Below are 19,521 nucleotides of genomic sequence, written 5' to 3'. Positions count from 1 at the left end.
CCACTTTCTAGAAATTCCGAGCATGGTACTTCCGGGAAAGTTCCGAGGGTTTCCTAGAAAGTTCCAAGGATTACCAGGAAACATTTATATATATATATATATTTATATATATTTATTTCCCTCTCTCTCTATATTTATTTATATATATATTTATATGTTTATATATATATATTTATGTTTATTTGTTTATATATTTATTTTCTATGTATATATTTCCTTATATATATATATATATATAAGCAATGTTAATTCTCTAGATTAAGTATTAACAGTAACTGCACGATAAAGTGAAGTGGCTGACCCCTCGGGGTGGATGTTACTGTTGCTTTAGCCCCAGGAGGACATCTCCTCCAGCTGGCTTATCGACACACTACTGTGTCCTGTTTGTTTTGACAAGGAAAGTTATCCCTCTCATCGTGATCGTCACGATGAGAGGGATAACTTCGCTTGGCAAAATAAACAGGACACAGTAGTGTGTCGATAAGCCAGCTGGAGGAGATGTCCTCCTGGGGCTAAAGCAACAGTAACATCCACCCCGAGGGGTCAGCCACAGTTAAGTGGCAATACACTTTATATAGTAATATATATATATACAGGAAACATCCGAGGTCGAGCTACTTCCTGGAAAGTTTAGAGGATGGTGCTTCAGGGAAAGTTCCGATGATTTCCTGGAAATATCCAAGGATAAGCTACGTCTTTGAAAATTCCGAGGATTCCCTGGAAAAATCTGAGGATTTGCTGGATGTCATGGAAAGTTCCGAGGTTCCCACGGACAGTTCCGTGGATAAGCCGCTTCCTAGAAATTCCAAACATGGTACTTCCTGGAAAGTTCCAAGGATTACCGGGAAATGTCCGAGGTTGAGCTACTTCCTGGAAAGTTCCGAGGATTATAAGCTACTTGATGGAAATATGCGTGGATGAGCTACTTCCTGGAAAGTTCCTAGGATTATAAGCTACTTCCTGGAAATATCCGTGGATGAGCTACTTCCTGGAAACATCCGAGGATCCCTGGAAATTTCCAAGAATTTCTTGGAAAAATCCGGATTCCTGGAAAGTTCCAGGGATAAACTACATACATATGTGCATATATATACATACATATGTGTATATACATATGTGTATGTATATATACATACATATGTGTATGTATATATACATATATATATATACGTGTATATATACATATATACATATGTGTAGATATGTGTGTGTGTGTGTGTGTGTATATATATATATGCATATATATATATGCATATATATATACATACATATGTGTATATACACATATGTATAGATATATATATATGTGTGTGTGTGTATATATATATATATGCATATATATATGTATATATATATGCATATATATATATATATATATATATATGCATATATATTCATATATATATATATATATATGCATATATATATGCATATATATGCATATATGGGAGAATGTACGAAAAAACAACAACAGACGAGGACAGGTGGTGTAAACAACAAGAGGGTGTATTAGTATGACGCTCGGGAATACGGAATGTCTAACGTTTCGAGCTACGCTCTTCAACAGAAAGAATACGGAGACAAGGAGAAAAACACGGAGAAAAAAAATTGAATAGTGTTCAGTCAACGGTCAATCATAGTATTGGCTGACCGGAAGTTAGAAATTTTACACAGGAGAGCTAACAAAGGGGAAAAAAGAACGGTGATCGAAGAACGAGGGGCTGTGTGTGAGAGAGATAGAATGCTGGTGATCTTGACGTATGTATGTGTGAAAATGGGGAGGGGAGAAAGGAGTTGGTCAGTTGTAGTGTGTGCGTTGTGTGATGGTGTGATGTGATGGGAGGTGGGGGTGGAGTGTGGGTTAGGCTGAAGGTGGGGGTAGAGGTAGGGGTATGTGGGTGGTGGGTGTAAGGAATTGGATGGGGTGGAGTGGGAAGGTAGAGTAGGGGTGTGGTGGGATGAGCTTATGAGGGGGTTGACGATGAAGGGGTAGGTGGGTATGGGAGGGGGAGAAAGAGGAAGAGAGAGGAGAGTGAGAGAGAGTAAGAGAGGAGAGAAAGAGTAGGGGTGAAGAGAAGTAGAAATGAGAGGTGAAGAGACATAGAGAAGTCGAAGCAGGAGGGGGGAGGGGAGAGATGGTGGTAGGAGAGAGAGGCAGGGGGAGGGGGGGTTAGATGAAGAGGGGAGGGAGTTGAGCCCATGTGGCACAAAGGAGCGAAGAGAGAAGATTAATCCCTGTTCACTAACGCCAACCACTCAGAGAGTGTAGTGGGTGCTTTTACGTGTCACCCGTACGAAAACGGCCACGCTCGAAATGGTGTCTTTTATGTGCCACCCGCACAAGAGCCAGTCCAGGGGCACTGGCAACGATTTCGCTCGAAAACCCTACAAGGCCAGTCAGGTGGTACTGGCAACGGTCACGCTCAGGATGGTACATCTTATGTGCCACCCGCACAAGAGCCAGTCCAGGGGCCCTGGCAACGATCTCACTTGGCCAGGGCCCCTGGACTGGCTCTTGTGCGGGTGGCACATATGTATGTATATATATATATAAATTCAACTATATTTTTATAATTAACTATCATTAAAAACTATAAAAAAATTAAATTATTTTCTGTATTATAGAATGCTGACATGGCCTATGACACTACCACCTGATTGACACTCATGCCAGTGGAATGTTTAAAGCACATCTGAGTGTGATCGTTGCCAGGGCCACAAATTGGCTCCCGTGCCAGTGACACGTGAAAAGCACCATTCGTGCGTTATTGTTGTCAGCGTCTCCTTACCGGCACATGGGAAACAACTTTCGAGCATGGTCGTTGCCAGTGCCACCAGACTGGCTCCCATGCAGGTAGCACCCAACACAATCTTGGCGTAGTTGGCTTTATAGGAAGGGCATCCAGCTTTAGAAACTTTGCCAGAACAGATTGAGCCTGGTGCAGCCTCTGGCTCACCAGTCCTCAGTGAAACCATCCAACCCATGCCAGCATAGAAAGTGGATGTATGATGATGAAGCAAGTTAATGCACATAAATTTTAACAACAAATTCTTATTTGGCCCCATCTAAGGGCCACATGGACCCTCGTTGAAAGCCACTTATTTAGCTTAACCATACTTCAAACTAAACAACAAACTCCTAAACTTTTTTATTTTAGTCAATAGCTGTGTATTGTCATCTTTAAAGATTACTGGATTCTAGCTTGGTACTAGTAAGAAGTGGCATTTAAGTTTAATTCACGTTTGCTTCTAAATGTTGTTACAAAAGATTCCAACAATTATTGAAGAATATACAGACATTATTAATTGATCAAGACAATAGCTGAGGTGAAATTAGTTTTAATATTATTACAGAATTCACACTTTTCTTCAAAATCTAACACATTTTGTTTCATATTTTCCCTTGAATCCACCCTTTTCTACCAGACTACCGTGTGAATATCATAGTGAAAATTACAAGTTATTTTGTAGCATTCCTAAATGATATTTACTGATATTAACTGAAATTACAACTTTCAAAGACTTAATTTAGGATGTCAGACATTCAATAAATGTATTAATAGCAAAATGATGGTGCTTTTGTGTCTAAAATGTAACCAAGCAATATATTATTGTCTTTTCATGTTTACAGTTTGGAACAAAGTGAAAGAAACATTGTATTTTTCTTATAAATTTCATTCGAAATAAACTTGAGACTAAACAAACAAAACGAGAGAATTAAATGGAAGAATAAACAACAAATATTGTTCAATGTAATCACCATTTCAATCGTTTAGAATTTAATCACTGAGAAAATATTTGTAGCTTTTACCTCAGTGTTTTATTCAAAGAATAAGGATAAACCCATTACTTTTATTGGAAAAGTATGTGTGTGATTAATATATATTTTTTAATATTTTAAAATTATCAGCAATCTTTTACTTTTTGTAGAAATGAATATTTTATTTGACGTCCAATGTTTGAATGGATTTAAGATATATCATTTCTTTAGAACTACTGTTCTGCTAAAATAAACACTGAAGTTAAAATTTTTTTTTTATCATTAGTATTTCATTATTGAAATGTTAAACTATATGTATATGATATCAAAAAAATTGGTCTATATAAAAGATGTACCATACTTATGCTTCTCTTACATTTCAACTAAGCTTAACAATTCACTATGTTCTTAGTAGATTAAAATGGTTTGGTAAATTAGAAAGGTAAGCTTGGTTAACTGGAGAAGTGGCTTTAGCAGGTTATGCATAGATTATAGGGGAATTGTCTTTACTTGGAGCATCATCATAATATCACACAAACATCTGACAAAACTGTAACAGGTTGAAGTGACTTTGATGATGTCCTTCCTAACACCATGTATATATTATGGTTTTACTCTAAGTAGAAGTAAGAAACCTAGTTATTATTATTATTAATATTTCTAACAAAGGCACAGAACCATTAGTCTGCAAGTTTAACAGAAACACACAAATGTAATTCTATTAAAGAAAATTAATTTTATATGAATTGGTTCATTTTAAAATTTAGCTTTCCACGCTTTCATGGGGCATTTTCAAGTATTCTTCCATACTTCTCCAAATTACTCTAGCATGAAAATGTTCAGCTTAATAAATAAAAGATTTTGAGTTCAAGGCATACAATTCTTTGAGCCACTCAGCCATGTATCAGACTGTCAGATACATCACCTATTCTCAGACTCCTGGAATATATGCAACACAAAATCTCCATTAATACTTTTCTAACCTAATGACATAGAAATAAATATTTGCTTGCTTTAACTCAATGCAGACGGCATAAATGTGTAGTAAGTATACTCTCGGCAAGCCATATTGGAAATGTCTCACTTCTTGACAACATCATTTTTTTGTGGTGAGTGTATGTGTGTGCATGACAGGGAATTAACCAAGATATGAAAGCTATACTACACTTTCCGTACAGATTTACTTCTCATGCAGGGAAATTGCAATCTTTAGAAATTGCATTTGTCAAGTATTAAAGTGACCATCACATATAAAAACAAACAGAGGACTGAAGGAACTGACGATGTTAATATATTTGATGGCCTAATTGCCACACACAACACAACCATAGATACAACAATCTTCTACAACACACCTCCATTGAGTAGCCTTAAATTCCTGTTCAAAAATGTGTTATCAAATACACTGTTTACAGAAAAACACATGGACACAAGCAGAATTTTACCAAAAATTTGCCTAATATTATTACAGATGCCACCAAAGCCCAGTTTTTGTTATATAAGCCAGTAATTATTAAGGCACTAATTGAAGCATCTTAACCAGAAGAAAATTTGCAGCATTTAAGGTTGTGCTGAAGACAATAGTGAAAAAGTAAGACAGAAAATCAGACAAGTCTTAGTCATATTAAATAATAGAACCACTTTACTCAAATGCATAAACACAAAAGGATTGATATCTTTTGTTCAGGAAAACAAGTAAAATTGAAATCTAACTTCTTCCTGCATCAAATGATACTATATTTCCCTTAACTAAGTGCAAAACAAGCTCTTCTATGTTTGCTCAACATAGAGTAAGTTTTGCCAGCCATGTCTATCATACCAACCAGAAAATATTGTTTACAAAGAAGTTTTATAATCATATTGATATTATCAAAAGGAATATGATTCATAATTTAAATAAAGAAATTTGTGAACTTGGAATGTATAAGAGTATAAACAAGCGTAAAATAGTGCAAACCTAAATAACATTCTCTAAAAATACTTTTTATGTAGTGGTCAAAGGAAAGTCTGGCTTTCTTTAGGAGTGGGCCACATAACTATTCATGATACAGAGGCAGGGAGCCTATTTCAGTTCGGGAGTAAATCATCATCACATGTCTCTTAGTCGCAAATGCCTGTCATATAGCTGCATTAGAATGCTGTATCATTAACGATAATGTGATTTCTCTAAGACATCACCCAGTAATCTATCAAGTCCATTTACATATTGCTGATATGACTTCCCTCCCTCATTTTATGCCTCCATCGTAGATGGGTAGATTTGCTAGTATATATAAAAGAATAACAACAACAAACAAAAGCAACAATGAGAGTTATAATAGTAACAACAACAGCAGCAGCGACAAACACACAACAGCTTTATATTGCCACCTAGGAATAAGCTTCAACAACCTTATCGCTAACCACAGCATTAACCAAAATCCCTATCTCTACTCTGAATGGTAGTGCTGGTGGGTCAGTCTTTAAAGTATTAGAAATAATGATGATTCCAAAAAAGCCAGATTGCCCAAAAGCACAAGTGCATGTTAAAGAAATGCCAGAGAACCACAACCAGTTGAGAAAGAGGATTGCACATACTGTATAAAAAGTATAAAAACCAAACTGAAAAGCCATATATTTAGATTTAAAAGCAAACTGTCCACCCTAGAGAAAAGGTGCAGCCATCAGCATCAGATATGCTGGAGATATTACCAACTCCTTCATGATTTGGTGGGATACAAGACAACTTGATGTTTGCTGTGGTCTCTCACCTGTTGAGGGAACTCTTCTGATGAAGAGACTATGGTGATTTGGTCATGCATTGCAATGCTCCCCTCATTATTAACTCATTCGGAAGGCAGTAGCATTAGATCCTCTCCTGGGTTGGCGTAATTGGAGAGGCAGTAAACTGAAGACAAGGCTCACAACAGTCAAAGTAGATATGGAGCTTGCTTTCAGTCTTTGGCGTTGGGCATTGGAACCGGGAATGGCTTCAACATGCTGCAGAATTGGCTGCTGACAGACATGCATGGACTGCTTTGACCCATGATGCAGTGAACCCAATAGGAACCAGCTCAAACCCTCCCAGGTGAATGCCATTACAAAGAGACAAGGCTTAGAAGAGAAACCTATAGATGCACAACCAATATGCAGATGACATAATGATAATAATGAAACTGTCAAGAGTACCAAGGAAAACATTCCTTTTGCAAAGTATGAAGTTGACCATCACCTACCCATCCAAACAGTCCAATAATAAGCTTTCTGTCTTTCATACTAAATTCTGTTTAAAACAATAAACAACAGAACACATCTCCACCATTCACATCATGAAAAATTTGCAGTCAAAAAATACTTAATCCACAAAATCTCTGCTGTATCTGAAAACATAAAAATGATTTAATAGCACACTTATGTAAAAGTAATGATATACAATCTCCTTCTTGTACCAGCCTTGCAATAAAAGAAATGTACATAATAAGATGACCCTCGCAATATATAACCCTTCAGATACCATCAACATGTAACATACCAGAGGAAATGCTTGGAGGCAGCCATAATTTATATAGGTGAAACCACCCACAGTATACCTAAGGGAATGAAGGAAAACTGGCAAGATAATAAAGATAAGAAACCTATGTTGGTATGCTAATCATGAAAATGATAAACATGATGGCAGAACAATAGAGAAATAAAAATGTTATAGACAAACGCAAATAACATGACTTTTCATCAAACAGAAGTGAAATACTTAGTGGGTGGGGGTGGGGGGAAACACTACACTTTAGGTTGATGGACAGAATGCCTGGCAGGATTTCTTCCAACTCTCAGGGGTCTTGATTTCAAATCTCACCAATGCCAACTTTGACTTTCACCTTTTTTGGAGTTGAAAGAAAAAACTGTGAGACCAGGGCAGTGGATTGCTTAACCCTAAGGAATCTGATACCCATAGGTGGTGATGGATGCTGTTTGTTGGTCTTAATTCTCTGCAGGTCCATCCATTTGATAATTTCTGTAAGGACATGGTCATGTCTGTCTGTATTGACCATCTTCTTATGCTCTGAGTATTTGACTGAAAACATGTTTTCCCAATATGATCACTTGACATGCTTAAAATGACAGTAAAATCTCTGAAAAATAATTTTTTTTGACAAAATTTTAATGTTTTAAATCAACTATTCTGCAAAATCAAAATTTTGAAACTAATTTTTCAGCAGAATTGTAAACTGAATTTTTCCAGTGAAATTATCATGTGTTTAGAAAAAAGTGGAAAATTCTAAATTTGGAGAGGTGGGTACTTGAAACTTTGAAAAACTGTTTTTGGAGCTTAAATGCAATCTTCAGTGTTGAATGCATACAATTCCACAGAAATTTTTGGAAAAAAAAAAGAAAAACCATGAAGTATTAGACAGGTTTGTCTCAATTTTTTCCATCTGTTTATACTCACTAATTGCTGATACAGACTGTCACTTGTTTACTCGAATATTACAGCTTATTTCATATATATATATATATATATATATATATATACACGCACACACATACATACGTATGTATACAGGAGTGAATACAAGCATAAACAAAACACACAAACATAGTTATGAGTGTGTGTGTGTACATACATATAGAGAGATGCACATGCAAATATAACAATATAACTACAGTTTAATGCCCCAGTAATAATCCTCAAATTTGACTGTTTGTCACCCATAAATATTTTTCTGCTGAATCAATTTTGATGCAGTTTTCAGTATTAGGTTCCACTCATTTATGTTATTTAAGAAAGCTTAATTATACCTACTGATTCTTTAAAATAATGGAGATACGATGGCTTAAAGACAAATTATCCATTGCAGTAACTGTAAAAGAGTTATATTTGCCTAAAGAAGTGCATCGCAGACAACAACAATAGCATAAAAAAAAAAAAAAGGGAAAATCGTTTGCTTGACAAACTTCACATTTTTACATGTGAAATTAGCTACCACTTATAATTATTCTACAGAACTAAACACTACAATGGCAAGAAAACAAAAACAACACAAAGTCAAAATGCTCAACTAAATCTACATGAGGAAGAAAGCAATGAACATTTTAGTGAACAACGAAAAAAGAATATATCTGAAATACTCAAATAAGTTCCCTTGCAAACAGTAACAGTAATGACAACAAAAACAACAACAGCAGTAGTAGTAACTCTTGTATGATTTCAAATATTGAAGTCCATTCAGAGAGTAGTGGTGTGAAGGCAAACCTTCCTTCAACACAAAATGAACAAACAGAATTTTTAGATCTATCATGGTTACAAGAGAAATGTCAGTGGAAGAATTTCATAAAATCCAACAGCATTCATTGGTGAAATGACCATCCCCAAATATACCAACAGCATTTCTTCACCACATGAGATTGTCTAGGAGAAGGCATAGAGAACAATTATGCAGCTCCGCTTATGTAAAAGTGGGAAAGAATTAAAATTTCTCTCACATCAAGTAATACAACAGGTTGTCCAAGACTTATCAGAAATTCTCTCAAATGTAAAAAGCAAAATGTTATGGTACTATCTGTTGTACCTTAAAAGCATCGAAAGCAAGTCTGAAAATCACAAAACCACACAATAACTCTACCTACTGGAAGATAGCAATACCAAAAGCATGTGATAGCTGATACAGGGTAGAAAGCCTAGTTGTTACATTTGTGGATGGCATACAAAATATCTTTGTGGCTAGTATTTCAAATAGATGACCTTGTCTTCTAACAGTATAAACCTATAAAACAATCCTTCATCATGGCAATAATTTCAGATAAATACTTACAAAAGATAGGTGAAAATAGAAAAGAAAAGAGAGAATAATCTCCAAAATCCTTCCTCAAGAAAATAACAAAAGAAATGAAAAGACCAAAGATGAACTAAGCTCCACCATTCTTTAAAAATCAAATAATTAATAAACAAAATTACATATCTCAGATGCAACAGACTTTCCAAAAGATTTACAACACAAAAACAGTTAAGTTCAGGATGTAAACAACAAGCAGATTGCCAGTAAACTTAAAGACATTACACAAAACTTACACTCAAGATGTTGGTGTTTTACAACTGTAAGTCTCAAAAAAAAAAAAAAAAGAAAATGTTCACTGGTGCATTTGACTGCATTTGAGCACAGTTTCAAAAAGGTTAAGGGGACAGTGTTCTGTATGTTTAAATACAAATATGTTGTACCTATACATGTCCATGTATATGCATACATGTGTATCCTTCTATATAATGTATCAAATGATTCACGCCCACTTCTTTTATACTTCAAAATGATTTTTTTTCACACCCAACATTATATTCGCTTTGTTTGTAATCCCAAGTGAAAGTTTTGTATTCTTTGTATCTCTTCAAACCCTGAAGAAAATAAAGGAAAGATTATTATTATTTTACTTCATTGCTCTAATCCTTGTTTTTATATCATAAATATTACCATTGTTGTAATTCTTATATCACTGATATTATATCATAAAAAACTACCATTGTTATAATTTTTATATCAGTGTTTCTCACACAATCATTATTGCTGTCTTTCTTTTTACATTCTTTCAGTGTTCCCTTCCTAGGATTCAGCAAAATTGAATACACCACAAGTTCATATGTCTATATATAAATGCACACAAGGATGTTACCTAATGTTACAAGTGCACTGATAATTTTTATTGCATGTTTGAAAATACCCAACTTTTGTTTATTTATTCACATTTTGCAGTTTGTTATTACCATTGACATGCGTATGGCTAATGACCAGTTTATCATAATATATTTAAATCTATTTTTAAAAGTTAATATTTAAAAGTGAGAGATGCATCTGTACAATGTAAAAAAAAAAGATGTACAGATGTATCTATTTCCCTTCCACTTTGTTCCCAGTACTGATATGGGAATCTTTTGCTGTTCCCCAGGGTGGAAGTAGCACCAACATTATGAAACACCACTCTCTATGAAAATACAATTATTAAAAATTTCTTATGTATTCTTGTTGGTATATTTAGTAAACTTAGTGAGTCACCATAATAAACTGCTTATCAGCCAATTCTAAAAGTTCAGCAAACAATTTTCTTTACATGATATTTTCTTTCCTTAATTTACCTCAAAGTAATCTTACAATAATTTCTTTATCTTGCTACGTAATGACCTCTTTACATTCTATGATAAATTGGTAAAATCCTCATCAATAACGACTACAATTGAAATTTCGCATTCCATTAATTTACCTATTGGTATCATTGCTGCAATGAAGCAACCAATTTTATTTGAGACATATTATAGCATCATGTTAAGAAAATTAGTATAAATTCTTTGTTTAGTGGAAGATCAGTAGCAGCATTGTTGAAGAACTAGAAACCGAAATCAATTCCCAGTAACAACTCCATTATTCTTTATCTATTTCAATGCATCTTTTATTTGTTTCAGTCATTAAGACAGTGGCCATGCTGGGGCACTGCCTTGAAGAACTTTTTGTCAAATGAATCAACTACTGTTCTATATTTAAGAGATGAGGAATTATTTACATTATTTACATTTGATGGATATTTGTCCTCATCTTGTTTGTTGTTAACACAACGTTTTGGCTGATATACCTTACAGCCTTCATCAGGTGTCTTGGGAAATTTCGAACCTGGGTTCTAGTTCCTAAGGTATTTTTCAATTTGACTCGGTGCACCAGGTGTGAGAACACCACAGTCATAGGAACGTAATACAACTCACCCCAAGTCCTATTCAGGAGCGATGGGCATCGATGTTTCACCTTTTTTGTGGCTTATCAACACCATGTACCTGAACCAAACCAGAGACAAATTGAATATCCTGTCCATGACTATATGGAAAATGGTATAAAAACCATCTGCTGGTATGCCCAGGTGATACATACATGGGAATAAATTTAAATATGAATTAGAAGCAGCATGAGTGTTGCAAACACACATACTCAACGTAGGAGCTTTGTTTGTTTACTTATCATTCCAGGAAAATGGACCGGTTGATTGATATATGGAAATGTATGCAGTGCAAAGTATGGACACACAAAACATGCAGGGGGATCAAAGGACGATTAAAAGAGAAAGTAGATTTTTTGGGGAGAATATGAAGAAGCAGTAAACACTTAGAAAATGTGGGAGACATTATTTCCCACATGGGCCAGAAGGCTTTGGAAAGGTAGTAAACGATTTCTGTCACATGGGTGAGCCTAATTATCATTGGAGGAGGATGTTCTGAAAGGATAGTCGCTAGAATACAAGCCACGTTAAGACAGCTGTTGCCTTAGTTAGCAACAAAAGACTTCTTTTTCATGGTGAAAGGGAGATAGTATGGTACTCATGAATAAGCAGCACCACTATATGGTTGTGAATGCAAAGGACAGGCAAAGACTAGAAAATAAATGAAGCTATCATGCTCTAGTGGATATGGAAACATCAGTGTGCTTGTAGAAGACAATGCAAATGTGTTGAGAGAAGAATTGGGTGAGGCATTGAATGTAGTGTGCAAGAGAGAAGACTGCAGGTTTGAGAATTTGATGCATGTGAAGGAGGGCAGTTGCATAAAGAAGTGCCAATTGCTAAAAGTAGGAGACCTAGGAAGACACGGAATGAAATAGTGAAGACCAATCTGTGATTGTTGAACCTCACAATCTATTTGGCAAAGGGCCGGGATGAATAGTGATTCACTGTGGTCCAAGAAGACCCATCTATCTCAACAAAAACAAGGTCATGAAAACGTGTCATTTATGTCTGTGGGCCTCATAGTCAATCTGTACTTGTCAAGCCTTCCCAGTAATTCATCTTTGTAACAGCCATACTTCCCTCACACTTCTAACAGAATTATATCAGATCAGAAATGTACATGTTCATGCTCTTCATTTTTTGTGCTCCGAGCAATCTCTCTTCTCTTTCCACTTTGACAAAAATGTTATAACACGTCTGGTGTAAAATGGTATTACACAAATAAATGGTTGTGGTTATCTAAAAATAACCTATTGCAGTAATTTATGTTAACACAGAATGCACTCCAGACTGTTTGAATGTAGGTATGATACCTTACTCTCCCAATATCATCCCATGCTACCTTATTTTCCGGCTGCCCCTTTCTCCTGAACACCTTCTTATAACTGTGATTGATGTCCCCTTTTAGTAACTCACTATATCCACCCCTATATACTTCTGACCCCTGTCTCTGTCGTTGTGCATCTTTTGTCTCTCTCTCTCTCTCTCCCTAGCCACCTCACTTCATCTCCCAATTTCTCATCTATCTACAGGTTTTTATTACACAGTTGTTCTCCACCCTCAACCCTTTTTTTTAAAAATTACCACCTATCACCTCTCCCTCCCTGACCAAATCCTATTTTCCTTCTATTCTCTGAACTGAGACTTACCATTGTTCATGCCACCATCATTATCCACTATCCATGGCTTTCACTTCAATCCTCATCCTTGTCACCCCTGCCTACCCACTCAGCCATGCAAGATTCTCAGTCCCTATTCTTTCTCTGTCCAACTTCTTGTACCTTGCAGGTAGGCCCTGATTCCTCATTACCACCATCCTTTCTCCTTCCTGCAGGGGGTAACTATGTATCTCCCCTACAACAAAGACACTTGTCCCCGTCACTCTTTCATATTTCAGCCTCTCTACATCTAACATGAAACCACCTCCCTCAATTCTGCATCTTCACTCTATTAAGTGCTCTTGTCTTGCGAGTTACTTGGTGACCTCACTGGTACTGGCTGATGTCATGAAAAAAAAGGACCCAGTAAATTTCCAAGTGGTTGGCACTAGGGAGGACATCTAATCATAGAAATGCTGCCAAAGCAGATATTGAAGGCTAATGCAGCCCCCAGGTTGACTGGGTCCTGTTAAACCACTCAACCCATCCCAGTATGGGAAAATCGATGTCAAATGATGATGATTGGATTTATATACATTTACATGCGCGCGAACACACACACACACATACACACATGTGTGCATGTGTGTGTGTGCACACATGCAAACAAATATATGTGTGTGGTGTTTGAGTTGGTTGCCTGCTTGCTTGGGTTGGTGTGTACATAAATATCATCATCATTTAATATAATACACACACACACACATATACACACGTGTTCACATAGCTCACATTTCCAATCTAATACACAAACAATACATGCAGCACGTCAGAATTTACAGTTACGTATTCAGTAATATGAGTGCCTTTGGAAAATGTTGACGGAACAGTTTCATACAAAATTGTTTGTATCTACAAAACTGACATGCATATGTATACATTTCTATATTTAAGAGATGAGGAATTATGTACATTATTTACATTTGATGGATATTTGTCCTCATCTTGTTTGTTGTTAACCCAACGTTTCGGCTGATATACCCTCCAGCCTTCATCAGGTGTCTTGGGGAAATTTCAAACCTGGGTTCTCATTCCTAAGGTATTTTCCCCTGTTATTATTATTAGTATTATTATTATTATTCAGGTCACTGCCTGAAATCGAACTCAGAATCTTGGGGTTAGTAGCCCGCACTCTTAATCACTACGGGCATATGGCATAATGGTTAAGAGCACGGGCTACTAACCCCAAGATTCCGTATTCAATTTCAGACAGTGACCTGAATAATAATAATGATAATATCATCGAAAAATACCTTAGGAATGAGAACCCAGGTTCGAAATTTCCCCAAGACACCTGATGAAGGCTGGAGGGTATATCAGCCAAAACGTGTTAACAACAAACAAGATGAGGACAAATATCCGTCAAATGTAAATAATGTAAATAATTTACATATGTATACATGATATTTGTTAAACATGTAGAGTTTTAGAATTGTAAAATTTAATCTTAGTTGACAGTTCATCTCTGGAACTGGCCATGTTATTTTACTCTCTGAACGTTTGAGCAAATTGTTGAAAACCTGTCCTCACAAATGATACAAATGCTGTCTAGGCAACAAGATATATTGCATCCATTACCATAGTAACCTATTTTAAATCTGTTATCTTTTCCCCAAAACTTTTCTTTAATAAACACTTCAGATTTATAACGATTCTGGGTAAAGACACTAAACTTGACGTGGTTTTGAAATATTTCTGGCTGCTACAATTACAAACGTTTCCGTCGTTATGAAATATTTGTATCTGCGGCAATCACTAGTATTGCCATTATTAGGAAGTCTCTTTCAAAGGTTGCAACTTTGCACAAATAAAATTGTTGCTACATTTGAAATGAAGGCAAGTAAAAGAAATAAACAAATAACACTTCAAGCTATTCTCTATAATGATAGGGTCGTTGATCTGAGAGGAATAAAAACATGATAGAAAGTCAGTATTTACTGTGTGAACTTGAAAGATAAATATATTTGGCCGCTGTAGAAGCCAAGAAGAAGAAGAATTGGTTTTACGCTAAAGAGTACATATTTAAAAGAAATAGAAAAGTCAAAGTAGGAAGATCAACAGTGTCTAACTACCTTGATAAAAAGATGATCAACCAGTGCATGATGCCAGCAACGAGTTGTGGATAGGAGACCTGTACACTGACCGAAAATGTTGAACGACAGCTGGAGACTGTGCAAAGAAAAAGTGAGAGATTTATCAAGTAGAAAATAGATACAACATTTTGATGACACACAGACAGAGCAGTTCACAAATGATTGAGATTATAGGGAGATCCAGTAGGAAAGATGCTTATAGGCCTCTTCCTCTCTAGATTTTTCTTGTCTTCAATGAATTTCTTTTTAGTTTTGGCATTTAGATGCTGACAGGAGTATCTAATGGTTGTGGACAAGACTCTATTATACTCTTATGGGAGTTGATTACTCTTCTGTTTAAAGAGCAATTTGGATGTTGTTAATAAGACATCGCCTGGAGAAAGCAGACTGGTGAAAATAGTGGATCACTAGACTTGCATCATTTAAACTTGCTCTTCTGAGTTCAAATTGATTTGGCCGTTCACCCCACAAGAAATGATAAAAGTAGTCAATTAATGGGTTTGGTTCAATCAACTCATCTATATTTATATATATATATATGTTATTTTTATTAATATTTAGCAGAAGCAACAAAGTGAATCAAGGTCCAAGAATTTCATGTGTAGCTTCTGCTAAATATTAATAAAAATATATATACTAATGTTTTGATTTCTATTTTTCCTGTTTGCATCACCAAACCTATATATATATATATATATATATATATATATATATATGTGTGTGTGTGTATTTTGGTTTCAAATTTTTGCACAAGGCCAGCCAGTTCAAGGGAGAGAGTAAATCAATTACATCAACCCCAGTGTACAGCTCGTACTTGTTCTATTGAGCCTGAAAGAATAAAAGGCAGCAAAGTTGGCCTTGGTGGAATTTGAGCTCAGAAAGTAAAAATGGACGAAATCTTACTAAACCTACATATATATATATATATATATATACATATATATATATATATATAGGACAATTATAAATAAGGGCAAAAGAAAACAGATTTCTATGCCAATATGCTGAGAAAATAGACTTTAAATCGTCAATCACCACATTAAAATATACATCACTATGAAAATACATTATCTCTGTTACCTTGCGTTCCTCGATTCAACATGATGTGTATTTATAGTGATGTATATCTTATGTGGTGATTGACAATTTAAAGTCTATTTCTCAGCATGTTGGCATAGAAATTATTTTTCTTTTGCCCTTATTTATAATTGTTTATAATTTTCACCTTTAAAGGTATTTTAATATGCTGGCCACTTGATGAAATTTTTGGAAAATTTTTTTATCCTATATTAGAAGTATATATATATTAATGAATAATGGTGTTATGTCAATAAGAGAAATCAATACATCATCCTTCTCCTCCTCTCCATCATCATCATCATCATCATCATCATCACTACCCTCAATGACTATGATGTATGTTGGTTTCATTTAGTAAAACTCTCCAAGCATAATTAGAGAGTGGACAGCATAATTAGAGAGTGGACAGTCATGATAGTGAGACTATGAAAGGACTTAATATTTCTTAGAAGCCCAGATTTAAGACTTGCTTGTGGGGATCTTCCCATCCAGGGCTGGCTCAAAGGCCTTTCAGTATTAATCTTATTAATGGAGGTTATTAAGTTTACATTCAATATGCCAGCTACATGTTCCCTCCAGGGGACAGGATAAAGTGTTTTTACTAAGAAGTCTTTCATGCTGTGTAAATTGTAATTCAATCAACTTGGTTTTACAAGAGGAACAACAACAGCAACAACAACTGTGATGACTAGTTTGCTGAAAGAAACCACATACAAGAGTTTATGACATTAACCAGTGAAGGTGTGGGTCTGCAGTTGTATGTGTGCAATTGTGCAGCTGCAAACACAGTGGCACTCACTTTGTGAATAAAAGTGCTGGGACATATGAGATAAAGTTAGTGGCAGAGAGGTTGAATAGTGTTTTAAAAGAGGGGAAAATAATTAATTAATACAGGGTGGGGTATGAGTGCCAGTGTAGAAGAAAAGATGGAGTAGTAGCAGTAGCAGCAGCAATAGCAACACCACAGTAGCAGCAGCAATGACTGCACAATATTCGGAAAGTAAAATTAGACATCTACAGGCCAGTTGTTGGAATTAAATGAAGAGCTCAAACTAATGCAACTATGTGGCAGATATTAAAAGCAAATTTAATTATAACAATAAACACATCAAAAGAACATAATCAATCAAGAACAAGATGGGAACTGCAGAAAGTACTGGAAAACTTAGTCCTTTGAATTAAAAGATCAACTTTTGAATAACTAAAATCAAATGTAGCTTTGTTTTTGTGCAATTACATTTTAGGTTGCATTAGTTACTGCTTCTGTAAATTAGAGCTCTTGTTGCAAATAATTATATGGTCTTCACAAACTTTCATTGTATCACATGGTTTATTTTCTGATTTCAATGTTTATTTCATCATATAATTAATACCCTCAAGCCTAACGAAATTTAACGATCCTCTACCCCCACAAAACTGAAGCAATAAATATCCCTTAAAAATAACAATTTGTTCTTTATTTCGACTCTTTAAAAGGCTCAAAAGATTTTCTTTCTGCCTTCATATTTATGTATATTTAATGAGAGAGAAGGGCTGGCAGATACATAGATAGATAGATAGATAGATAGATAGAGAGAGAGAGAGAGAGAGAGAGAGAGAATTCTTGTTATTTTGTTTTCTTATCAGTCAATTAACAAATTAAAATGCTTGTTTTGAAGGTATTTATGCTGGTTTTATATCTATATTTTAATATATACATCTCTGCTGAACGCTAAAAATATTCTCATTCACAAATATAAAGTTATAAATTTTTAATCTAATTCATGCTTGTATTGAAAAACAGGCTGAAAAATGATGATGAGGAAAATGCTAATGAGACGAGAAAAGGTGTTAACTGCAATAATTTAATCACTATGAGTTCAATACAATTGATCTCTTATTAGGATTTTCAGCTATTTCATGATTACTGATCATAGACTTTTTTTTGGGTGCAAATTGGTGAGATTCTTTATATGAAAGGCATTTTGAAGTTTAAAATTCTAGATTTTTCTGGCTCCAATGCAGACAAGTGTAAAATAAATTCTTTGTGAGCTTACAGACAAATACTATATTTCTTAAGGATAATAATTTATACAATTTATTTCTTTTTAAAAATAGTTTCATTAAATCAATTTGCATTACGAAAGACAAGGTCAACTTGGTGTTTTTTGGGAATTGGTGATTCAGTTGTTGGAGTTCTCCATAAAATCAACAGCAAATACTTTTCCTTGAAAATTGCCTCCCAGAGTATCATTACTATATTGTTTTAAATTTTGGCACAATGCCAGCAATTTGGGGGAAGGGGGAAGTCAATTACATCACCCCCAGTATCCAGCTGGTACTTATTTTATAAATCTCGAAAGGATGAAAGGCAAAGTTGACCACAGCAGAATTTGAACTCAAAACGTAAAGTTTTGAATTAAAATCTTCCATCAAACTTTAATCACAATTTATGTTCCCAACACTAGCTTAACGATAACCAGGTTATTTTCCTAAATTTTGTTATATTTAAAGTAATTGAAAGAAACACAGAGTATCTCAAAATAAATACAGCAATGAAAGGGTTAAAGTGATAACACTTGATCATACACACAAATAAACTAAATAACTACAGCATACCGAAATTAACATCCTGTGCCAATTGCATGGTATTTCGTTGGTTTGATTCAATGCCAGACTTCAAGAGTAAAAGTGATGATTTTTCCAAAAGCTGAAAACTTATTGAATATTTCTCTCCCAAAAGAAGTCAGACACAATACTACACCATTCTCATAACTGAAAACTCCTCAATTATTTACTTTATCAATTAGGTTTCAATATAATAAGGGGGGGGGGATTGTCTTTCTTTACATTTTTCTATAATGCAAAGAAAGGGAATGGGTGGGAGGTGGGGCAAACTAAATGGAATCAGAATGTTTGTTTTTTTAGTATGAATATAATGAGGATATAGTAAGCTGTATATAGTAATATGCAGTAGTGAAGGCACATGGCTTAATGGTTAGAGCATTGGGTTCTCAATTGTGAGGTAGTGAGCTCGATTCCTGGACCAGGCTGAAAGTTGTGTTCTTGAGCAAGACACTTTGTTTCATGCTGCTCCAGTTCACTCAGCTATAGAAATGAGCTACAACATCACTGGTACCATGGTAGGTAAGCAAGCTACTTACCACACAGCCACTCCTGTTGAGACAGATTATTTTTCTACAACCAGATACCCTTCCTGTTG

The 19,521-nt window shown here is 35.2% G+C and overlaps 1 protein-coding gene and 1 long non-coding RNA gene across 7 annotated transcripts in view; one reads left to right on the top strand and one right to left on the bottom strand.

Annotated features, from left to right (window-relative positions):
- Positions 1–19,521, bottom strand: part of LOC106876447 (cell adhesion molecule 2) — an 877,233-nt gene that overhangs the window by 14,462 nt on the left and 843,250 nt on the right. For 3 of the 6 annotated variants that reach the window (XM_089360683.1, XM_089360685.1, XM_089360681.1), the window contains one exon: positions 15,219–15,315. The exons of the other annotated variants lie outside the window; for them this stretch is intronic. In XM_089360683.1, the coding sequence (XP_089216809.1) occupies positions 15,219–15,315 (97 nt within the window). The remainder of the gene's footprint in view (positions 1–15,218; positions 15,316–19,521) is intronic. 6 annotated transcript variants of the gene reach the window in all.
- LOC149132942 (uncharacterized) overlaps positions 1–19,521 on the top strand; it is a 57,425-nt gene that overhangs the window by 28,438 nt on the left and 9,466 nt on the right. The gene's annotated exons all lie outside the window — the stretch shown is intronic.

Source organism: Octopus bimaculoides, chromosome 12 (genome assembly GCF_046866305.1).
Source record: "Octopus bimaculoides isolate indiv1 chromosome 12, ASM4686630v1, whole genome shotgun sequence".
NCBI lineage: Eukaryota > Metazoa > Mollusca > Cephalopoda > Octopoda > Octopodidae > Octopus > Octopus bimaculoides.
The sequence above is the reverse complement of the archived record's forward strand: the minus strand, read 5'-3'. Positions and strand labels throughout refer to the sequence as shown.